Source organism: Prionailurus viverrinus, chromosome D1 (genome assembly GCF_022837055.1).
Source record: "Prionailurus viverrinus isolate Anna chromosome D1, UM_Priviv_1.0, whole genome shotgun sequence".
Lineage (NCBI taxonomy): Eukaryota > Metazoa > Chordata > Mammalia > Carnivora > Felidae > Prionailurus > Prionailurus viverrinus.
The window spans coordinates 39,675,237-39,699,554 of NC_062570.1; the positions used below are offsets into that span (position 1 = coordinate 39,675,237).

Below are 24,318 nucleotides of genomic sequence, written 5' to 3' on the forward strand. Positions count from 1 at the left end.
GTGGGAAGTGAAGGATACTTAGGGTGGGTGGGGGGCCAGGGCTCACAACCTTGCGGACTCTTTGGTGTTCGGCTTCGGCAGACAGTGCTCTCACGGGAGGGTCAGTCTTGGGGACCTTCTGGGTACAGGGCCTAGTAGAGAGACCAGCTCCTCCCTCCCCCAGTTCCAGGATCTCTGCCAAGGCAATGCCTCCGACCCACTCCCCATCCAGATGGATGTTCTTTCCCCACGCTCCTCAATCTAGAGCAGCCCATCTGCTCACCCCAGGGCGCACCCGCCTCTGCCTCCCTCCCTCCCTCCCTCCCATTTCGTCTTCACAGTCCCACATCACTGGGATCTGCCTCTTTCCCTAAGGCCTTCTTTCACGCTAGGCGCTCTCTCAAAGGCACATGCATTCTTGGGACAGCCACGCTTGCAACCGGCACTGCACCGCACCGTGGGTGGGGATGCGCGGAGCCTGCGGGGGTGGGGATGGGGGTGCAAATGACTTCCTTCAGACTCCCCTCCCGGGATGAGGCCCTGGCAGCTTCCTTCCTCTTTTGTGCCCCTAGTAAAAGCCGCTGTCTGCCAAAATAGTGCAGACAGAAGCAGGGCGTGTTCAGGTTTTCACATTTGCTAAACGTCCACAGAGTGTGTGCAATCCCACCCAAGAGACTTGACGGCTTCGCCCGTGGTACCTTTCCCCTCCTGCGTCCAAGTGCTGCTTTTCGAACTCCCAGTTTTTGTTAGGGGCATAATCCCATTCTACCTCTTCAGCGGCGATGTAAAAGGTTCTTATCATCCCGTATGGCTGCTCAGAAGGGTCCTTGTTGCCACAGCTGTTGACCTCATATATCTGATTCATGCCTCTCACGAAGTGGTGCAAGGTGGAGCAAAACACCCTGAAAATACCTGAAACAGAAATCGCTTGGCGTTGTGTGCGGCGCTCCATGCTTTCGATTTCGGTTCGCTCACAAGCTACAGCATTTTATTCCCAAATAAATAAATGGTAAGGTGGATTCTTCAAATATCAATTTTATATGGTATTTTAAAGCCAGACTCCAAGGGGGAATAAAGTACGTTGAATATATTTACTTACCAGGGGAAAGATACCATCTGAAATTCATTGGTAATGGAAAATTAAAACTTGCAAAGTTGCTACCGAGAAATGATTTCTCTGGGTCTTCCCTATTGTATACACCTGTTAGAAGACAGTTGCCCCTGGAAAATCACTGATGGGTACGATTATCTTAGCCTGGTCCAGTTTAAAATGAACTAATGACCTGTATCATTCATATTCTAAACAAAGTTCAAATAGGGGCACATTTCTGAAATCATGTATTATGCCCTAAAATATTTCATAAACTATATACAGTGCAATATACAGGTAAGGTACTATTATTAAAGCCAGGTGTATTATTACTTCGTTAGGCCTTTGAGCAAAGGAGGTTCTCATTACCAATGGCAGGTCTACATTATGCCAGACGAAAAGAAAAAAAAAATCAGCCAGATTGCCCTACAGGATGCCAACAAGCATGTCTGAGAATTATGTAACTTTATAAACTGAATTTTCTAGATTGGCATCAGGTAGATACATCTTAATTGAACTCACCATAAAATCATATGAGACAAAAATATTGGAAGATATTAACTGTCAGTGGGATTGCTGCATCAATAAACCTTCCCTTCCTTTGGTAGACGCTGTTCTTAGAGGCGAGTGATCAGGGATTAGTTTCATTAATTACCCCTTGAGGATGATCAAAACCCATTGGTTCAGTGGGTACTCAAGCCCCCCAGCACTGACGAGGACCTCATGAGGAAGGGTCTTTGGGAAACCACACAGAAGACGCTCTGAAGGTAGACATGGGAAGAGCTCCCTCTGCACGTGTTGTTTGGCAGGCAGCCTGCTATTCATGTGTTCATTATGTTCTTCACTAGCCAAGGAATTATCTTCTCTAAGAACAAAGAGGAATTCAAGGCCTTGGTTGTGACGATGGTTTCACAGATGTATAAATACTTACCTCCCGCCCCATTAATCTGTTTTTTTATGCATAAATATATGTTTCTTTTATTTTTTATCATTTTACTTATTTTTCATCCCCTCTCGTAACCATCAGTTTGCTCTCTGTAGTTAAGAATCTGTTTCTTGGGGGGCGCCTGGGTGGCGCAGTCGGTTAAGCGTCCGACTTCAGCCAGGTCATGATCTCGCAGTCCATGGGTTCGAGCCCCGCGTCGGGCTCTGGGCTGATGGCTCGGAGCCTGGAGCCTGTTTCCGATTCTGTGTCTCCCTCTCTCTCTGCCCCTCCCCCGTTCATGTTCTGTCTCTCTCTGTCCCAAAAATAAATAAACGTTGAAAAAAAAAAAAAAAAAAAAAAAAAAAAAAAAAAAGAATCTGTTTCTTGGTTTGTCTCTCTCTCTCTCTCTCTCTCTCTCTCTCTTTTCCTTTTCTTTATTTCCTTTGCTCATTTGTTTTCTTTTTTTTATTATTATTATTTTTTACATTTATTCAGTTTTGAGAGATAGAGAGAGACAGAGCACAAGCGGGGGAGGGGCAGAGAGAGAGGGAGACACAGAATCCAAAGCAGGTTCCAGGCTCTGAGCTATCAGCACAGAGCCTGACACAGGGCTCGAACTCACAATCCATGAGATCATGACCTGAGCCGAAGTCAGATGTTTAACCGAGCCACCCAGAACCCCTTTATTTGTTCTGTTTTTTAAGTTCCACATATGAGTGAAATGAGATGGTATTTGTCTTTCTCTGACTTGTTTCTCTTAGCCTTATACTGTCTAGTTCCATCCTTGTTGTTACAGATGATAAGATTTCATTCTTTTTATGGCTGACTAATATTCCATTGTACATATATTCCATTCCAAGCACAAGCCCTAAGCACAAGTCCACATCTTCTTTCTATATTCATCTTTTCATAAACACCTGGGCTGCTCCCATAGTTTGGCTGTTGTAAATAATGCTGCAATAAACATCAGGGTGCATGTATCCCGTTGAATTGTGTGTTTTGGGGGGGGGGCGGTAAACACCCAGTAGTGCAATTCCTGGATCATAGAGTAGTTCTAGCTTTAATTTTTTGAGGAACCTCCAGACTGTCTTCCACAGTGTCTACACCAGTTTGCATCCCACCATCAGTGCACAAGAGTTCCTTTTTCTCCATACATTCACCAACACCTATTGTTTGTTATGTTTTTGATTTTAGCCATTCTGACAGGTGTGAAGTGACATCTCATGGTGGTTTTAATTTGCAAACAATTTGCAAACCCAAAAACTACTAGAACTGATAAATGAATTCAGTAAAGTCACAGGATACAAAATCAATGTGAAGAAATCTGTTGCATTTCTACACACTGATATTGAAGCAGCAGAAAGGGAAATGAAGAAAACAATCCCATTTACGATTGCACCCAAAACAGTAACTATCTAGAACTAAACTTAACTAACAAGGTGAAAGACATGTACTTGAAAACTATAAAACAGTGATGAAAGAAATTCAAGATGACGCAAAGAGATGAAAAGACATTCCATGCTCATGGGTTGGAAGAACAAATATTGTTAAAATGTCTGTACTACCCAAAGCAATCTACACATTTAATGTAATCTCCATCAAAATACCAATAGCATTTTTCACAAAACAAGAACGAACGATCCTAAAATTTGTATGAAACCGCAAAAGACCTCAAAAAGCCAAAGCAATCATGAAAAAGAAAAAACTGGAGGGATCTCAATTCCAGATTTCAAGTTGTATTACAAACCAGTAGTAATTAAAACAGTATGGTACTGGCATAAAAATAGACACATAGATCATGGAATTGAACGAAAGCCCCAGAAATGAACCCACAATTATATTAATTGTATCAATTATATCAATTATCCTCAACAATTAATCATGCCAATTAATCCTCAACAAAGGAGGAATTAATATACAATGGGAAAAAGTCTCTTGAACAGATGGTGTTGGGAAAACTGGTACAGCTACATGCAAAAGAATGAAACTGGGCCACTGTCTTCCACCATACACAAAAATAAATTCAAAATGGATTAAAGGCTTAAATGTGAGACCTGAACCCATTAAAATTCTTGGAGAGAGAGCACAGGCAGTAATCTTTCTGACATCGGCCATAGCAACATTTTTCTAGATATGTCTCCTGAGGGAAGCAAAAATAAACTATTGGGACTACATTACAATAAAAAGTTTCTGCACAGTGAAAGACGCAATCAACAAAACTAAAAGACAACCTATTGAATGAGAGAAATATTTGCAAATGACATATCCAATAAAGGGTTAGTATCCAGAAAATATAATGAACTGATACAACTCAATACTCAAAAAACAAATGATCCAATTAAAAAATGTCCATGAATAGACATTTCTCCAAAGAAGACATATAGGTGGCCAACAGACATGACAAGACGCCTAACGAACTCATTGATTTGTATGTATTAAATATCAACAACTTTTTATGTATCAGTCATATCTCAATAAAGTGGTTTTTAGAAAAAAGAACAAAGACAAAAAAATTTGAGTCGAAGCCTAGGGTCTACTCATATTTTGGCCAAATGACCAAGCTGTTAAGCAGTCACAGATTTATACTCACCACGAAACATAAACTGGAAAACATTGTCATAAGCACTTTGGAAGCTCCTAGGGCACATGTGTAATACCAAAGCATTAGAATAATTAACCAAGTCTCTAAAATTATTGCAGCCAACTGCAGCTTTGAATGCCAGTTTCTATTTCTGTGGATTAAATCTGGCTGTTTCCCTCCTCTCCCATCTTCAGTCGCGAAGAGCATATTTAAAAAACAAAAACAAAAATCATTGTGCTCAAGGCATTCCTTGGTTTGGGTGATTCATAACTGATCAATTATACTAATGTAGAAAGGTTAAATACTCAAAGTCTATAACGCACGGGTTATGGAACTCCTAATTTCAGGCAGTTCTTGGGCAAAAGTTTTGAAGCACAAGCCCTAAGTGTTTAACCAATGACACTGAGAGGCATCTAAACTGTACTTCTAGTGCGAAGCAAAGTAGACACTAATTCATAAAGAGGACAGAGCCAACAAGTACTCATCTTGGGTAGTATATTGGTTTCGTTTTAAGACTAATGAAAAAGTTGGGTTGGAGAAACATTTTGAATGCCCATGGCACTGGCTATCTTATTTTTCAAACGAGCCATGTGTTGCTCTGAATCTTTTATAAAAATGCCCCAATTATCCAATTAGCTTGGAAATGTCTAAGAGAAGGGATGAGTACTGGCCCTTCAATGGGCCCTCGGTGGACTTCTGACCCAGTGCAGCTTACCCTCCAGGGAAACTAATGGTGCCCAACAGAATGAAAATGGAGAAGTCTCCAAGTAACTTATCAGTCTCTAAAGAAGGTCATGTCTATCACCTGGAAGCATCCACTGGGCTGTCTATACCTGGTAGATGCTTCAGAGCAGCAACTAAAATGTCTGTGCTTCAGGAGAACAAGAAATACCCTCTTTCTTGGGGCTGAATCATTCCTAGGAATGAATCAAGAGCATTCTCCTAAGATTTGTGTGGCAAGGTCATTTAGGGGACTTCTTGTTTGTGTCATTTTAGATGCTTTATGTCGTTTTAGATGCTTCTCCTCTGTCCTTTGTACTGTGTGTTTGGAATAAAATAGTTAGGATTATCTGATTGTAACCAAGACTGTATGTCTTGCTACATCCTCTGAAGTGCCCAAATTCAACCAGTTTATTCCAGGGGAGGACGCTAAGGGTATATGCCTGAAGACAGTAATTTGGTCACCTGCGGTGGCCCTGCCGAGTTTACCTGCATGGTCTGGCTGCATGAACACCGTTGTGGAGGTATGGGGAAACAGGGCCAGGGTGTCACGATGAGTTCCTCGTAGGTGGATGGTGTTCCCTTGAAAATAAACTCCGTGCATATCAGTGTCAGTGCCCATTCCAATCATATGCCAGGAAACTCTATCCTTTTTGCACATGCTTAGGCCTGGCTGGTTGCCATACATATAGCCATTAATAGCTAAATGAAAGGAAAAAGATAGTCAGGGCCCAGTACGATTTTATAGATACAGAAAACACACCATTTTAGTACAAGATCATCAGTGTGTGGGGGCAGTCTGTTCAATTGCTCAAGTTCAAACTATTTATAAAAGATCCTTACTACCAGAGAGTAAACACACTAGAGAAAAGTCACACAGTGACTCAATCCAAAATGGAGACTAAGAGGAACAATGAATAATGAAAATATACTAAAATTGTGAAAATATTATGTATAACAATGTACACACAAGGGCACAAACCCTAAGAATCAATAAGGAACAAATCAGGTTGTTTTCTGGCATAAGTTTTTCTGACAAAATTGTTTGACAGTGTAATACAATATCCTTCATCTCACATTTTAGTTTTGCAGATTATAAAGAGCATCGTCCTTGTGAAAATATTTATGGACTTTGCCATTTTCCCCCAAACTCATGATTTGAAAATCACTTTCTTTTGAGGTTCTTATTCTGTTATCTCCCTTAAGTGTCTCTTCTTCGGTCATTAATTCACTTAATTTCATCAGATCTTCATTTACCAATGGATTTACATTTGATTCCAGAAGTTATCAGACATCTCATTACTGATTTCATGGAACTGGCGTCATTTGAAAGATTTGCAATTGATTTTTGTGCAATTGTATTTGCACGTCTGGTCAGTGAAGAGGGATTGTTTTGAGGGGGGGAGGGAGAAGGACGCGAAGTCTATAAGAGGCTAGCCTTTGATTAAATAATTTTGCCTTTTGGTAAGTTTTATTTCCCTGCCTCAGTAAAATAACTGAAGGAACTTTGAATAATGGTTACTTAGATATGAAGACCTTCTGAATCTCCAGAAGTGAAAAGTGTTTTTCTCTTTTATATCAATCTCAATCCATTGATAGTGGCTCCCTGGAGCAGTGTCTTGAAAAGAATTTAGAAACCACATCTGTGTGGGATGAACCCCACTCTGTGTGGGATGAATGCATTAACTGAATAGTACTGTTTGAGGGGTGACTACACATGTCTTATGCGTGATGCCCCGTAGAGAGATAAAGATTCTATCCTCTCCCACTTCTTACTAATGCCCATAGTAGGAAAGAACAACTATCACACACATAAGTGACCTTCTGTTATAATCCCATTGCCAGATAAAATTGCTTTTTATTTCTGTGTCTGCAGAACCAATGGTGCTTGGTAATTTTACTCAAATATCTGAGATTGTTAGCAGAAACTCTAAGAAGGATGCTTTGAGAACATTGCATTTTCTGAAAAAAAATCTTTGATAATACCTTTGCAAATAAATTATGTAAATCCTGCCCATTGAATGTTAAAGTGATATTGTAAATTGGGGTACTAATGATTTAGTCCTTGACTGGCCCATAGAGAATCTTCTCTTGCCTTGGAACTCTAGTTTAAATTCTCTCTTTCTGGAACATTCATTCATGCATTCAACAAACACCTTTGTTTGCTTGTTTAACAGTACTCTAAAAACTTATTGAAAGAATGATGTCACTGCTGGTTATAGTGTCAGATAAAGGTAGTCAAAGCCCATGGTAAGGTCTGGTAAAGAAGTTATACTGTTCTGCCTTCTCGTGTAGACTTGTCCCCTAACCCAGATGATATTTGTTGACTAACCCAAGAACTACTGTAGGTATGCCTCTTTTTCATCAGAAAAGACCCCCGAGGATAGCTCACAAGCCGTTGAGGATGCCCTCTAGGAAAGGAGGTCCACATCTTTTCATATAGACCACATAATAGGTGTAATGCAAGGCACTGGGTAACTCGAGAGGCACTTTTTCTTTGGTATTGTTGCCATCATTTTCTCTCATACTCCATGCAAGCAAGACTGGAGATGGAATTTAATTCATAATCAATGTAAAATTTAAATTGAAATACATTGTTTTCCTTGCATTTTGTTTTAAAGATGACATACTCTCCATGTCGAAAATATGAAAGTGTATATTACATTGCCAAATCAGGATGCAGCTGGATGTGATGTGGTCTGTTGGGTTGTTTTATCTTTTCTCTTTATCCTTTATCCGAAGGGCCTCTCTTAGGATAAGTTTCTTTTGCGACTTAGCTTCTCCACTAAGGAATTGCTATGTTTCCTCATTCTACTTTCTTCTTCTTCTTTTTTATTTTTATTTTTTTGACTGCTAGGAGGGTGGGAAACAAATTTCATGATTCAGTTATAACAAACATTTTGTAGAAAATGGTATTGAAAATGCGTTACTCTATGCTTTCCATTGGTCCAAGAGGAGACTGTTGGCATGGAGTATCCAGGACCATAGGAGTCTGTGAGCTGGTTGCTGTGGGTCACTTGGAACCTTGGATTTTCTTGACCTCCTTGTGGGGAAAGGAGATTAGGGTCTATTCTGTTATTCTCCTATAATGTTTTGAAAACAATAAATAGATGTTATCCTTGGTCCTAAAACAAGCAATTTAGCACGTGTTATCTTACAATGCTTGCTTTCAGCTCCTTTTTGACTGCACGCTCTCATAGTTATTTGGGATTGGGCTCTCGCTCACTATTCTGCCATCTAGGGTAGTGTGCCTAAGACTAACGAGACTCCTGTGTTAGTCACGCCAATTATGAGGTGGTTTGCCACGGTTACAACTGATATAAGAAAGAGAAGGAGAATTAAGTAATTCCTTTTAAATAAGATCTGGGATGGGAATTCGCTAGTATTTTACACATTATCAGTTTAGACAGTTCTTCATGCAACTTGATAAGAGACACTTTGTTGTTTAATGATTATCTCCAATTATCACTTGGATTATGAGCCTCAATGATGTTATTACGAACCCAAGGGAGGGCATTTTGTCAGTCATTTTCTACATTTATAAGGTACTGCAGTCTTTGCTGATTCATATTTTGTGTTGCTTCATCTAAAGCTGATGAAGTATTTCAGAAGTATTAATTAAGTTGCACAACGTCCCTGGGAGGTAGGAGGTTTCACCAGACCTTGTGAGATGAAGTCATGAAACAATTTACTCTTGACCAAGAACAATGTCCAAGAAACCAAAATCAAGATAGTTAAAACATTCCAAATATTTTCACTTCAAATCCTTACAGAAGAGAAAGACACTTTTCATACCATGCATTCGGTTGGACTTCACAAAATCTTTGTCTTCTTTGTCAACACTGAAGGGACGCCATGTAAACCTCTGAATGTTTTCATCAAGATACCTGCTCAGATTCTCATCAAAGACTGTAAATAGTAGATAAAATTCCTTGTCGATTCCTCTCTAAAGAGAAGAAGAACATAACTGTATAAAAAGTACAGCTTGGAGGAATTCTAATCTCTACTTCACTTTCAACGTGAACACAAATAAATTAGGACCAACGTGAGTTGGGTCATTTTGTAAATCAGGATTCTGAGCATGATTCTGATCCATTCATTTTATACCCTAACGTTTCATCTTTCTGTTTATATCCTTATCCCTCCCCATGAGATCTGCTCAGAGGAAATAGGTCCTTGCTCAGAAGCTTCCCTACACTGTGGGACTCCTATTTTCAGTCTGGTCATCACTATCTTATTCTCCTTCCCAGGGCTTCCATGGGCTGTCTCTCTCTCTGACTTCATTTCCTTGTACTCACCCCTCATTTACTCCAGCCACCCTGGCCTTTTGCTCTTCTGTGAACACACCAACTTCACTCCTGCCTCAGGGACTTTTCATGTGCTGTTCCCATTGCCTAGAAGGTTCTCCCGGGTCTTTCCTGGCTCACTCCCTTACTCCATTCAGTTCTCTGCACGAATGTCACCTCCTCGAGTACCCTTTCCTGACCACCCTGTCTAAAACAGTCACCTACCATCCACCCTGCCTGCAAACTCACCTCACTTACCCCCAACTCACTCTTCTTTATAGTACTTAACTCCACCTGCAATTATATTTCATTTGTGAACTTACATTTTTTTAGTGTTGTCCCATTGCATTGTAGCTTTGTGAGAGTAGGGAAGTTTTGGGTTCCTCTCTGTGTCCCCGGCTTTTAAAAAAATGCCTAGAGAGAAGCCTGGATGGTTCAGCTGGTTAAGCATTCCACTCTTGGTTTTGGCTTGGGCCATGATCTTGTGGTTCATGAGTTCAAGCCCTGTGTTGGGCTCTGTGCTGACAGCATGCAGCCTGCTTGGGATTCTCTGTTTCCCTTTCTCTCTGCCCCTCCCCTGCATCATCTGTCTCTCAAAATAAATAAACTTATAAAATAAAATAAAATAAAATAAAATAAAATGAAATGAAATAAAATAAAATAAAAATAAAATAATGTCTGGAAAAGCAGGCACTCTACATGTTTTTGAGTGAAATAATGAATTCACATAACCCATCAGACTTTGCTAAATTATGTTAATGTAAGTTGAAATGGAGGGCACCATGGATTACTTCCCACTGTGTATATTCCTAATCTATCTGTCCGAGCATGTCACGCAACACACAACATCCTGCATTGCCGAAATATGCTTTTCTTTAAAGCTGAACCAGAGAGGTGACTGTATTTTATGTCCCTCAACCATCTTCCTATGTCTAATGTACTCCCCTCCAACTCACCCTTTAACCCACTGCCTGCTCTGGAGGAATCCCCAGAACTGCCACAGATCACATCTCTCTCCTTCTGAAACTGGACAATACAGTCTAAACTCACAGTGATCTCGTTCTTGCTTACCTGCTCTTAGCCCTTCCCTCTTGGCACTTTGACCAAAGTGAGGCCAAGCCCCTTGCAGCGATCTGAACTTGCTGTGTTCCGTAGGCCTCTGTCCTTCGTGCATGCATCCCTTCAACTTAAAGGTATGCCACTCCGATCCAACCTCAAGAGCCAGTTTAGCTGTCCCACCTCTGTGATGCTTTCCTAATGCATCATCAGAGATGTGGGTGCCCTTTGCTTTATTCTCACACCATATCTTATATGCACCTACTGCTTTTATCACATGGTGTTTTAGCAGGCAGTAGTTTACGATCATGGGATATGAAAAGAAATGATGTAGGCTTGCAATATTTAAAGGAAAATATGAAGAATTGGAGAGAAATAAGAGGTCAAAGATATTTTAAAAGATTATGGGCTATGGGTGCTAATGTTATTCTGCACATCCATTGTGAAAACTGGGGCAAGTGATTTATTCTCTCTAAGCTCTAATTCCTTCATTTGAAAAATGAGAATAAGAGTAGTCTCCACTTCCTGGGGTTGTGTGTGTGTGTGTGTGTGTGTGAAGGTTAAAATAGATAATATAGGTAAAGCACTCAAGACAACATCTGGCAGATACTAAGTGTTCAATGTTAATTGTGACTATTAGCTGCAATTACAACTGTCCATAAGACAAGAAGGAATGACTGAAAGGCATTGAGTGGAAGAAACTCATCACCTGAGAGTCAGTTGGAAGGTAACTAGGTCTATGAGGGTGGGAAATTAACCCAGGAAAAGGTTAGAAAGTAGGTGATACCACATGGTGATAACCCACGTGAAGGTTGATTTTATGTGTCAACCTGACTGGGCCATAGGTGCCCAAATATTAGGCCAAGCATTATTCTGGGTATTTCTATGAAGGTGTATTTGGATGAGATTAACATTTAAATGGTAGATGAGCAAATATTTAAATGGTAGACGAGCAAAGCACATCGCCCTCTCCAATATGGGTGGGCCACATCCAATCAGTTGAAAGACTCAATACAACAAAAAAATCTGACCCTCCCACAAGTAAAAGAGAATTCTTCCTGTCTTTGAAGTGGAACATTGACTTTTATCTGCCTTCAGACTCAAACTCAAACAGAGGCTCTTCCAAAGGCTTTGAGCCCTCTGGACTTTTGTGTCTCCTGGGTCTCTTGCTTGCCGACTCTCCCTGCAGGTCCTGGAACTTGTCAACCCCTATAATCATGTGAGCAAACTCCTTATAATAAGTCTGCTTCTGTCTGCATACACATCCTTATGGTTCTGTTTCTTTGGAGAACTTGGATTAATCCAACCTGCACTCGTGCATGGAATGTACCTGAGTGATGGCTAGCTTCTGCAGCACAAAGCTATTCTGTGAAAAGCACTTAACATCACTATGTTTTAGGTTCCCACAGCAGTAGGGAAGCTGGCATGTCTGAACCATGGTCCTTCACACAACTCTGAGTGTTTAAAACGTGGATGTGGGGAGTTTGGCAAATAAGCTTGTCCTGGAATTTTTAGTGTCTATTTGCAGGCCACACATGGAGTGTTTGAGTGTGTGTGTAATGTGGCCCTTTCTGTTAACTAAACTTCTTAATAATGACTTTGAAGATAAGAATGCTTACCCTGTATTTCATTCATCAACCATAATATTGGTCGAGTGTCAACAATGCACCAGGCATTGTTCTGGGAAAGGAAGATAAGACAGACAAGTCTCCTGCTCCATGGTACTCACATTCTTGTGAGGAGAAACGTTCTATAACACATCAAAAGTAAACAAAGAAAATGTCCCCTGGTGGTAAGTGCTATTAAAATCGGGTCATGTAACAGCATATGACTTTAGCTTGGTGATCAGGGAAGACTTTTCTAAGGAGGTGACAGGAAGAGCCAGCCACACAAAGGTCAGAAGAAGGCATGTCAGGCAGAAGGAGCCTAGTAAGGAGGCCCTAAGCCAAGGATAAGCTTGGCCTGTTCAAGGAACAGGAAGGCTTATGTGGATGGAGTATAAGTAGGCATGAGGGTGTGTGTGAGATACATCAAAGGAGTTGGAGGCCGGGGGACATAGGTCTAGGCTAAGAAGTGTAGATTTTTATTCCAAGCGTGATAGGAAGTCACTGGAGGGTGTTTAACATGGATATTACGTGATCTTGTTTGCATTTTAGAAAAGTCACACTTGTGGGGCGCCTGGGTGGCTCAGTCGGTTGGGCGACCGACTTTGGCTCCGGTCATGATCGCACGGTCCGTGAGTCTGTGAGTTCGAGCCCTGTGTCAGGCTCTGTGCTGACAGTTCGGAGCCTGGGGCCTGCTTTGAGTTCTGTGTCTCCCTCTCTCTCTGCACGTCCCCAACTCACACTCTCTCTCTCTCTCTCTCTCTCTCTCTCTCTCTCTCTCTTAAAAATAAACATTAAAAAAATTTTTTTTAAAGAAAAAAAAAAGTCACACTTGCTTCCCTGTGATGAAACGGATCACAGGAGAAAGAGGGGCTTGAAGAGATGATGCATGATGTAGACCAGAGCCTGGTCGAGGAAAAACATGTTTTCCTTTTATTATAAAGGATAAAGACAGAAAAATTTTAAAGGGTACTCAGCTTTGATAATAGTACAGTATCAAGGTTAATTTCCTGACTTGGATAATTACATTGTGTTTATGTCCGAAAGTGACCTTGCTTTTAGGAAACACATTGAAGAGACGTCATGTCTATAACCTACCTCAAATAGTTTAGGGGAACAAAACTCAGAAAAATAAAGAGAAGGCTAAGAAAGCAAATGAGATAAAATGTTTACATTTGGGCAATCTGAGCGAAGGATATATGGGAATTCTTTGTGGGTTTTTTTTTCTTTGCAACTTTTACATAAATATGAAACTGAATTATTCAAAATAAAAAAATATAAGGGCGGTATAAATGGCTGGATAGACAAACAGGGAGTTTAAGTAGCTGTTGCAGAAGGTCATAAATGTTAGAAAGGGCCCTATAGCACCTGGTTAGATTCTGTGACAACCATTCACCTCTGGGAGAATTTACTGGAAAGAGATGAAAACACCTTTTATGTTCTCTACCTACCTACGTAGGAGAGACGTAAGCTTTTACCTATAGAGGGCCTGGTTCAGTATGTGTTTCCTAAGTATTTTTTGCGTTGAAAATAACTTTCTGTCTGGCCAAATGGATTCCTCGCTCGGCCAAATCCCAAGTAGGGAGTATTTCGGGTTACGGTTAATTTTTTCATGAACTTGGTGGAAATGGATTGGCCACGAATGGTGCTTGGCTCAGGCAACAACCCCCCACGTACCATAAGGTGCTTCTAGCAAGCGTTCAAGCCACCATTAAATAGATGCAGTTGGGGGAAAATCAGGGCCTCCTTACACAAGTTTTTTGGCACTCAATTTCCTGGGCTCAGGTATTAAGCTAGAGGTAGCAGGGTGGTGTCTTGGAAAAAACAAAAACAAAAACAAAGTTGGAAGCTCAAAGTCCCGTGTTCTACTGCCGAGTTTCACTACTTACTAGCGGTGTCTCTTGGGATGTCACTCACTGTCTCTGAGCCTCAGTTTCTTCGGCTTTAAAATAGGGATCGTTAGGGCACTGGGTGGCTTACTCGGTTAAACTGCCAACTCTTGATTTCAGCTCGGGTCATGATCTCACGGTTGTGAGAGCGAGCCCCGTTTTGGGCTCCGTGCTGAACGCGGAGCCTGCTTGAGATTCGCTCTCTCCCTCTCTCTCTGCCCCTCCCCCGCTTGTGCACGCATGCATGCTCTCTCTCTGTCTCTCCAAATAAATAAATAAACATCTTAGTTAAAAAATAGGGATAGTCATTCTGCTTTGCCCTATATGATTCTTGTTGTACAGTGCAACTGTATTCAGTCTTATTGCACGTGCGTTACTGAGGGCCAATTCCGAGGGCCAGGGACACAGCCTCTAATAGACATTTCTAGGGTTGGAACTTTGTGCAGGGAAGTACAAGTCTGAGGCGGACCGAGACACTTTGTGTCCTCTACCTAGAAATCCCATTGAGTCCAGAAGTGGGTGCTTACAATGCCAAACATCATATAATATACCATTTAAATAAATAGTCTTGCTATTTCTGATTGGTGAAGTAAACCACAATGGTTACATGATTAGATTTGCCTCTTCTCATCAGTGTGTTTAATATCATGTGGACATAGCTTGAAGTGCTGTGCTGTGCCACACTAGTCAGTGCAACCAGGGGAGCCTCAAAGGTGGGACTTGTAAGAATTTATCTACATGCTTCCTTGTGCCTTCGACCCTAACGATTAACTTTCGGCTTACAGCGGTGAGTTACAGTGGTTCTCAGCCTTGGTTGCACATTGGAGAGCCCCTGCAGGTTCTGATTTAATTGGTCTGGAGTGCCTGAATAAAAGATGTTTAAAAGGTTCCCCACGTGGCCAAGTCTGAGAAGCCTCGTCCAAGAAGAAAGGGCCCCAACTCACATTCCATGTGGACCTCCGAAGATTCTAGAATCAAAACAATGCACAGGGAAAGGGACCCACTGAATCCCATCCGCAACGAGCAGAAATCCCGGGTTTCTGGGTGGGCATCTGTAAGTTTTAGATCTTAACTTCACATTAAGATTACATTAAATTTAAATTCAGATCTTAAATTTACAAAAAAATAAAATAAATTACTCATTATGTAGAAATCGACATTAAGAGGGTGGAGGAAGCACTGCTTTTTGTACCTGACCCTTTATTACTATTTAATCCCTAGCCATATTCCTGGTGTCTCCCACATACAACCCTGAGAAGAACTTGGTGATCTTTGATGGCCTACCTGTGTCCCATCAGCATTGAGAACGCCCTTTTTACAGACTAGCAAGGGCCCCACAAGGCCAGAGCTGGTGTCCTGGATTGGCTTAACCGCTGAGAAGTAAAGGTAGGTCAGACAGGGGGGATCACTGGCTGTCGGGCTTACACTTTCAGGCACCGTCCATTTGTACGTGAAGGTTTCACCCGGCTTAACATGTGCCCCTGGTTTCAGAAATCCTGAGGAGGTAAATGAAAGTTACTCAAAGCCAGAGCCAACGACATTAAACTTGTTGGACTGGGTCTTCCAGCCCTGGGTCTCTCTCTGATGATGTATTTTGTAGAAGGACAGTTGTTCCCACGTGTGTATGCTACCGGGGAGACCACTGCCACGGTCCGATGTTTTATGAGACAGAAGTTTGGATCAAAGGGTGATCTTCTTCAGCGATTACATTTAGTGCCTTCATAGATGTTATTTCTTACTCAAATACTAGGTTTAGCAAATATTAAAAGAGTGACAGTTGCCTATTTCACAATTAAATGTAAATCTATAAAATACCATTGAGGGCCTCTGTATGTGGAATATATTAAAGTTGGCACTACGAGGATATCCCAGAAAGTTAAGCAAGAGACCTCACTTTAAAGAGTTGGAAATCTTGAGGTGCCTGGGTGGCTCAGTAGGTTAAGTGTCTGACTCTTGATTTCGGCTCAGGTCATGATCTCACAGCTTTGTGAGCTGGAGCTGCACCTAGGGCTCTGTGCTGACAGCAGGGAGCCTGCTTGGGATTCTGTCTCCCTCTCTCTCTCTCTGCCCGCCCCCCCCCCACCTCTCTCTCTCAAAAATAAATAAACACGAAAAAAAGGAAATGCAAAAAAAAATCTTTAAAAAAATAGAATTTGAAATCTAGAAGGTTGAACTAGAAAATAACCCCACATAATCATAAGATAGAGGAGGTAGGTGAATACTCAAGGTGACAAGGCTGACGAGTGACAGATCTGGGATTCAAACTCAGCACTGTCTAGTTCCCAAGACTTTGCACTCAACCTGCATACTATATTGCTAAATGAACACGTTGAGTCTCTCCAGCTAGACTGAGGTCAGAAACTCTCTGCATATTGTTCAGAGTTTTGCAAAAAGGTGCCCAATAAGTTTGCTAAGTTAAACAATAGAAAATATAGACATTTGGGCTATCACCGGTGTTCTTTCTGGGTGCACACACACACACACACACACACACACAGTGTTTGTGACCATTTGACCAAGGAAGTGCAGGTACAAGAGATGATGCTCCAGGTGGGGAGAGTGATGATGGGTCTGAGGAGGGGGAATTCTCCCTCCATTCCTTCCTTCTCTGTTCCCTCCCCATCACCTCACACCTGCTCTGGACTGGGCCTAGCCCCATCATTGGGCACAAAGAAGTATCCCAGAACTCATGATGTCTGTTGCCAGAATGGGGAAGGCTTCCAAAGATATCAGGAGTTTCCCAAGAGCAATATCATGAGTGGAAGATAGTTCCTGCAGCCACTGGGCAGAAACTGCCTTTCTTATATGTAGAGTCTCTATTACCTCCTCTGTAGTGAGGAGAGGCCATATATGATGGTAGGCATAAAAGACTGGTTTTAATAAATATTTGTCAACAGAGACAGAACAAAGACCATGTGTAAGATTTTGAAGACAACCAAACATTGGAAATCAGATTTTCTCCTCAGCCTTCACCCACAGAATCCCCCACAACCCGTGGCTAAAAATCTCTCCATCTCAGGGTAGTGGGGGTGACTGTGAACGTAGCCCACGTTGAGATTTATTACATTGCTGAAGGAGAAGGAAAGGCATCAACATCTCCTAAGTGCCTACTGCGGGGCAGACCCTGCCCTGAATTCTCTCCAGCTCGTCCTGAAGCCCTGTGAGGTGAGTGTCACTACCTGCCTCAGTAGGGGAGAAGAATAAAGTTCAGAAAGTTTAAATGACGGCACAAGCTCACGGGGCCGGTAAGGAAAGGGACCAGGACTTGAACCAAATCTACCCACTTCTAAGTCCTCTGTTTACTCATCTTCTTTCCTCCCAGAGGCCAGGCTGAGACTCACCATCTACGTTCGGGGCTGCATCAGAGGCCTTGTCATAGATGACGCCATGAGGCAAAATACTGTAGACTTTGTCGGCTTTGTTGGCAAAGGTCACCAACAGGGTATCACCCACCTCAGCCCTGATGACGGGGCCTGAAAAATATCAAGAGGAGGAGGGAGAAGAGGATGAAAAGAGGCAGAGAGAAGTGAATATAGGCAGGAGAGGAAGAGTCATTCCACGTAGACATATATGCCCCACTAAAGCATCTCCCCCCATTCAAAACATGACAGATGGTTTTATTCTACCAAGAATTCCAAGATGGGCTTCTGCCTCAGAGAGTCTCTTTCTTCGAGTAAAAGTTGCATCAACATACTCCATATACTGAGCCTTCCAATATTTTCCTCCAATTCTGTTGTCCCCTTGTGTGAAGTAGAGCTCGGAGTCACTGTGTAAAGAATAGGAACCTGGCTGAGAGCACATCTCTACATATGCACCAGATGCCTTAATTATGGAGCTCCCTTTGATTGTCCTTAGCTCGTCCACCCACCCAGATATCTCCCCAGGAAAGACGGAACCGTCTTCAACTAAGTTCCCAGGAATAATTAGCCAGCTTTGAAAGTCTCTGGGTGGCTGGATGGTGGTCAAGCTCATTCCTCTCTCAGCCACTGTACTTTCTTCCCCGGAGGTCCAGCAACCGAAGAAAGCACGGGTGAACTCCTTACTTACCGGCGTCAGAGTCCCAGAATGGTGTCCTACAAAGCAAAGAGCTAACTGGTTTTTTTGCAGAGTAAGTATCCCTCTATACCTCTTGCTGATGTCAGTATGAATAGTCTTGCATATAGTAAGCTCTTTCATACCTGGCATGATCAAGGAATGAAGTGTCTAGTTCGTCAAATAGCTTCGTTGGTGGAGTTATCGTACGAACGACATACATGAAAAGCCAAATTCCAAATGTGAAATACAGTAACGTACATTCTGACTAGCACTGTCCTAGACACCTTATTTCTGCCAATGGTGCCTTCACTCTTGGAGTCACACAGGCTGACTTTGTCCTCTTTCTCTGCCTCATCCCCTTATCTTGTTCACCCTTATTTTGTAGCCTTTTGCTGCTTCCTTCCTTTCTGTGCCCTTTTGGCATCTTTTCCTTTCCTTTCTTCCCACTGCTGCAACCCCAGTACTTGCCCTCGTCGCCTTGTGTTGGCAACATTACACGGAGCTCCGACTGTGCTCTTGGCACCCTCCCTCTTCCATTGGCTCACTCGGAGTTTCCCTTCAACATACACACTACTATATTATTAATCCCCAAGATGGTAATATTCACAGTCATTTACCTGCTCCAGCATCTTCACTCACATGCAAATGCCAATCAAATCAAGTTCAAAAGGATGATAGGCCCTATGCAGTTGAGATCCAGTTTACCCAGTTCTCTTCCTATGGCTCTATGCAAATATTCGCTCCAGTCACTTTGATCTAACTAACCCCTGCATCTAAAATATCTCTCTTTCGGGGCGCCTGGGTGGCTCAGCCAGTTAAGCTTCTGACTTGGGCTCAGGTCATGATCTCACAGTTTGTGGGTTCGGGTCCCATGTCAGCCTCTATGCTGACAGCTCAGAGCCTGCTTTGGATTCTGTGTCTCCCTCTCTCTCTCTGCCCTTCCCTTGCTCTCTCTCTCTCTATCAAAAATAAACATTAAAAATAAAATAAAATTTCTCTCTTTACTATTCACTTTCATGAATTCTGTTATTCTTTAGGACCCTGCTTAAGTTCCATTGACTCTGTGAAGGGTTCCCTGGCTATCTTAGTGGTCTCTGAATGCCCAGAGAACTCACTTGTCTGGACAACTCATCTTAATCTTATTTGTAACTTGCAAAGTTACTTCTCTTCTCCTGTGCATGCAGTTTCTTTCCGACCTGAGGGTGAGAACACTGTCTTAGGCACCTCCGTGCAACTCTCCCATAGCTTTTTATGTTGTGCTTTCATATATCACATTAAATATCAGTTAAATATAATTCAATATTTTATATTTTGTAAGGTGCTTCAGAATTCTGGAAGGCTTCTAAGACAGAATTCTTAGTGCTAATTCTCATTCTGTTTATGGAGAAATACTGGTCAAAAGAGAGTTTTGATATCGAACACGTTCATAAATGATTCACACAAATTCTTTAGGCTGGGGTCAGGTGCGTTGGTTTGGTGGAAGAATGAATGAATGAATGAATGAGTGAAATTTACAATGAAAGAAACAAAGAGTGTCTTATCAATCAGAAAGAAAATTTTAAAAACATTCCCTCGAACATAAAAGAGATCATAGGGTAATAAAAATCATTCTTGTATCATACCATATATTTTAAATGCTTTCACAGACATCATTACACAGAATTCTATAATAACAAGTCACAGGAGTCCACATCCACCTAATGAATTGTTAGGTTCAGTGTGAAAAATACTACATGCTCTGGGAGAGAAAATGATTACTAATGACTCAGGAGTCAGGGGAGGCTTCACTTAGGAAGTGACATTAGAATTTGAAGAAAAAGTAACATTTTGCTGGATAGGTAGGACAAGCACATTCTGGGTAGAGAAGTCATAACCTATCAGGCTGTCCTTGAACCAAAAAGGATAACTTTCCTTGGCCAGTTCACCTCCAGTGAGAGAGGGTCCTGTCTTCTTTTCTCTTCAAAACTCTCTCTTCCATATGTGCAGAGGCCTTATTCTATTCTCTGTCAGCTTAGTACTTCTTATGGCACTTAGCATTGCAGTTTGCACACAGTAGGTGCTCAAGAAATGCTTCATGAATGAATGAATGAACTAGTGCTTTGATTTAGCCAGCAAATCATGAAACAATAAATACTCTGCCAATTCTCAGCAATATGTACATTACGAGGCTCAGAACTCCTTACGTGGTGTCATGACGCCATCCATGCATATGTGCTCATAGGAGAAGGGCTGTGTATATAAATGAGGTCACAGGGAAAAGTCTAACAGGTGCCTCTCTTATGAGAGTCTTAGAAACGCCAGAAAAGAGAGCTTACCTGCCGGAGGCATTTAGGGGAAGACCACTGAATTTGTTATAGCCTTGAGGAGCATAATCCCAAAGAATTTTTTCAGCTGCTATAAAGTAGCGCCTCTGTTGACCCGTCATCCTCGGATGAGAAATACCACCTTTGCAGTTACCAACATTGTACTGCCCCAGCATGCCAGCTGCAGAACAGAGGAAAACCACAAGCCGGGGTATAAATGCTCACATAAGAAATCAGACAGGAAAAGACTGATAGCTTTGACTTCATAAACATTTAAAACTGTTGTACAGAAAATAGGACCTTAACAAAGTTAAAAGTAAAGGGTAAATGGTGGGTTGGGAGATATTTTAATGCACAGGATGACAGATCAATATGTAAATATATTTGACAAATGAGAAAGAAAAAAGTAAATATCCTAATGGAAAGTGGGCCGGGGACATCAACATATTATTCACAAAATCTCTGTAAATACTATCTAACTATAAGCACATGAAAAAAAAGTTCAACCTTAATAGTAATCAAGCGGCACTCTTGTTCATTTATCAGATTGGTAAAGGTTAGAAAAACTAATAATTCTCGGTGTTGGCAGATGAATGGGGGGAGGGGAATCTTCACACACTAAGGGTGAAGAATAAAAGAGAATTTGGCAATGTTATGTCCCTCCTTAGCTTCAAGAGAGAAATCAAACACTTTGACCCAAGAAGTCTAAGAGTTTTCCTAAAGATATGTCAGACAAAGGTGTAATATATCTACAAATTCTTGGTTTTTAGTATAGTTTATAAAAACAAAAAAGAAAGGGGGGATTCAAATGTTAAGCATTGGGGTATTGGTTAGGTAAATTGTAATCTCCCTTGAAAGGACACAGGGGGATATACAATGATGAAGTAGGTCTATATTGACTGACATGGAAATATATTTCTGTTACATTAATAAGTGGGAAAAGTAAGATAAAGGACAGTGTTAATAGATTAATTTCATTTTATAAATAACATGCATTTATGTATAAAAGTCTAGAAAATAGGGAGAATATTCCTCAAAATGTGATACCGTTATCCTAAGACAGGATTACTGTTATTAAAAATTAAATGTATTTTCTGGAGCACCTGGGTGGCTCAGTCGGTTGAATGCTTGACTCTTGATTTCAGCTCAGGTCATGATCTCCTGGTTTGTGAGATGGAGCCTTGCCTCGGGCTCTGTGCAGACAGCACGGAGCCTCCTGCTTAGGATTTTCTCTCTCCTCTCTCTCTGCCCCTCCCCCACTGTTCTCTCTCTCCCTTTCTCTTTCTCTCTTTCTCCTTCTATCAAAATAAGTAAATAAACTTTTAAAAAATTAAATGTAGGGGCGCCTGGGTGGCTCAGTCGGTTGACCGTCCGACTTCAGCTCGGGTCATGATCTCACAGTCTGTGAGTTCAAGCCCCGCGTTGGGCTCTGTGCTAACAGCTCGATGCCCGGAGCCTGTTTCAGATTCTGTGTCTCCCTCTCTCTGACCCTCCCCCGTTCATGCTCTGTCTCTCTCTGTCTCAAAAATAAATAAACGTTAAAAAATTTTTTTTTAAATAAGTAAAAAATAAAATAAAAAATTAAATGTATTTTCTAATTTTTTACAATAACTTTTTTTGAGGGTTTGGACAATTTAGAAAATATCATATTTCAGTAATGTACAAACACCAGCTTATGTCCACAACCACTGGCCAAGCTTAGTCATCTTATTAGTCTCAAATGGCTGCTAATACCTTGATTTTACAATTAGTTTCTCCCCAGATATAACATTTAAGAATAGGCATCTTGTGGTAAGAACTCTTAATATCTACCTTCTTAGGAAATTTCGAGTACAGTATTGACCATAGTCACCATGCTGTACATTAGGTCTCCAGAACTCATTCATCTTGCATAACTGAAACTTTGTACTCTTTGAGATCTTAAGTATTCCTAACACACACACACACACACACACACACACACACAGCTAACTATGCGTGGTCATGGATGTATTAACTAGCTTGAGTATGGTGATCAGTTCACAATGTATGCATATATCAAAACATCAAGTTGCACATCTTAAATATATACCACTCCTATGTGTCAACTATACCTCAATGAAACTGAGAGAATATAATATAAGAATAGCAATCTTGTCTTCATAATCTGTGTCTTCCCAGAACAGTATCTGGCACATACTAACTGATTAATTCTGTATTTGTTGAATTGAATTGAATTGGAATAATCCAGCTGACTAATGCTAAGATTAGCTGCTTGAGGCTGACAGCAGCAAGATAAGGTGGACGGGAACAAGAATATGTCATCAAAGCCTGCCCTGGAGAGTCCCATCCCTGTACCTGCTGGTGACTGTGTATAGTTCGTCAACAATTACACATTATTTCTTCTGTGTCTCTTCCATTGACACTTTTCTTTTCTATTCTGTTTTCACTATCTTAGGCCAGACCTTTTCTATGTTGTAACTCTATTGTTACCATGCTTGTTAACTAACATCCAGGGGCCAGAATCTCTCCACCAAATCCTTTCTGTGCACAGGTAGCATATTTATCTTCCTAAATTGCTGCACTGATGATGTCACTGATGTGCCAAAGGATCTGGAAGCACTCACTGTGGCCTTCCAGACACAGCCCTGCTTCCTTCAGTTTCCCATTCAAAGCTCCTCCCACTGGGCTCTGCCTCCATGGGCTTCTCTCCTATCACTCCTCTGGCATAAGCCTGTGGTCCAGCTGAATAGAGACCGAGTCTGTGCGGTCCCAAGGGACCAAGACTAAGTCATTATCCAGGCATTAAAGTCAAAAAAATATTCTATCATGTACCTATGCTAGGATTTAGCAAGTATCATTGGATCTTGTCTCAGTATAAGGAAGAACATTCTAACAGAGTGGCCCAGGGATGAAATGGGCTGCTACGATTACTTAAAAGAGAAGTCCCAAAAGAAATTCAAGAATTGGATGGTGGATGGGTCCAGATTATCTCTACACTTCTTTCCGATGGTAAAATGTTATCATTTTATGTAGAGCTGCTCATATAGAACATGTATTTTCCTGGTTCGTGTTGCTTCCTCTACTTGGAAAGCCTTCCTCCCCTTCTTCATCTGTTCAATTCCTGCCCATATTTCAAGACTCAGACTAGAAGCCAGCTCCTCAGGAAGTCTCTCTGATGGTTCCAGAGAATTGACTGTTGTGCACAAAGAACCTTTATTTTTCTCCCTCAAAAATTTTTTCATTTTGTAAATGTCTAAGTCTAGCTACTAGACTGTAGGCTCCTTGAAAGTCTTACCATTTCTTGCATTCACCTCCCACCTGTCTCACAGAGAGGTGATCACTAAATACCTGGTGACAGGATGGCAAATAAATGAGCACGTGCATTCCTATGTATTCCATATTGAATTAGATGTAATACAAGAATCTGTCTAGCAGCAGGCACTGAGTGAACACCATTGACTGTGTGGTGCAGTTGTACAACTCTCAGCATCTACACGCTGGTCCTTGTCCTTTTTACCTTGCAGGTGATCACTAACTTGGCAGGTTATCATCCACTTCCCAGGATTCTCGACTATCATTTCCGTTGTCAGGAAAGTGGCTGGGAACAGGTTGACGACATCAGTCCGATGCCCTCTGCTGACGAAGGTGTTACCATAAAAATAGATGGAATGGATGTCGATCTCATTCCCCATCCCGAATAGGTGCCAGGACACCGATTCACCAACACACATATCAGGCTCCGGGAAGTTTCCAAAGAGGTATCCATTGAGAGCTGAAACACAGAAGCACACTGGTGGGAGAGACTCTCCTGTAGAGGCGAGCAGGGCCAGAAACAATGGTAACACATACGCCGGCACAGCTGAAGAGT

General features: G+C 41.6%; 1 protein-coding gene across 2 annotated transcripts in view; it reads right to left on the reverse strand.

Moving 5' to 3' along the window:
- The window catches only part of HEPHL1 (hephaestin like 1), an 81,907-nt gene that overhangs the window by 32,058 nt on the left and 25,531 nt on the right, over positions 1-24,318 (reverse strand). For both annotated transcript variants that reach the window (XR_007144940.1, XM_047823894.1), the window contains exons 5-12: positions 23,968-24,222; positions 20,481-20,649; positions 17,757-17,896; positions 17,472-17,603; positions 15,415-15,626; positions 9,091-9,241; positions 5,785-5,997; positions 678-891 (exon numbers count right to left, since the gene is read on the reverse strand). Coding sequence is in view for 1 of the 2 variants with exons in the window: in XM_047823894.1 (XP_047679850.1) it covers positions 678-891; positions 5,785-5,997; positions 9,091-9,241; positions 15,415-15,626; positions 17,472-17,603; positions 17,757-17,896; positions 20,481-20,649; positions 23,968-24,222 (1,486 nt within the window). In the remaining variant the exon portion in view is untranslated. The remainder of the gene's footprint in view (positions 1-677; positions 892-5,784; positions 5,998-9,090; positions 9,242-15,414; positions 15,627-17,471; positions 17,604-17,756; positions 17,897-20,480; positions 20,650-23,967; positions 24,223-24,318) is intronic.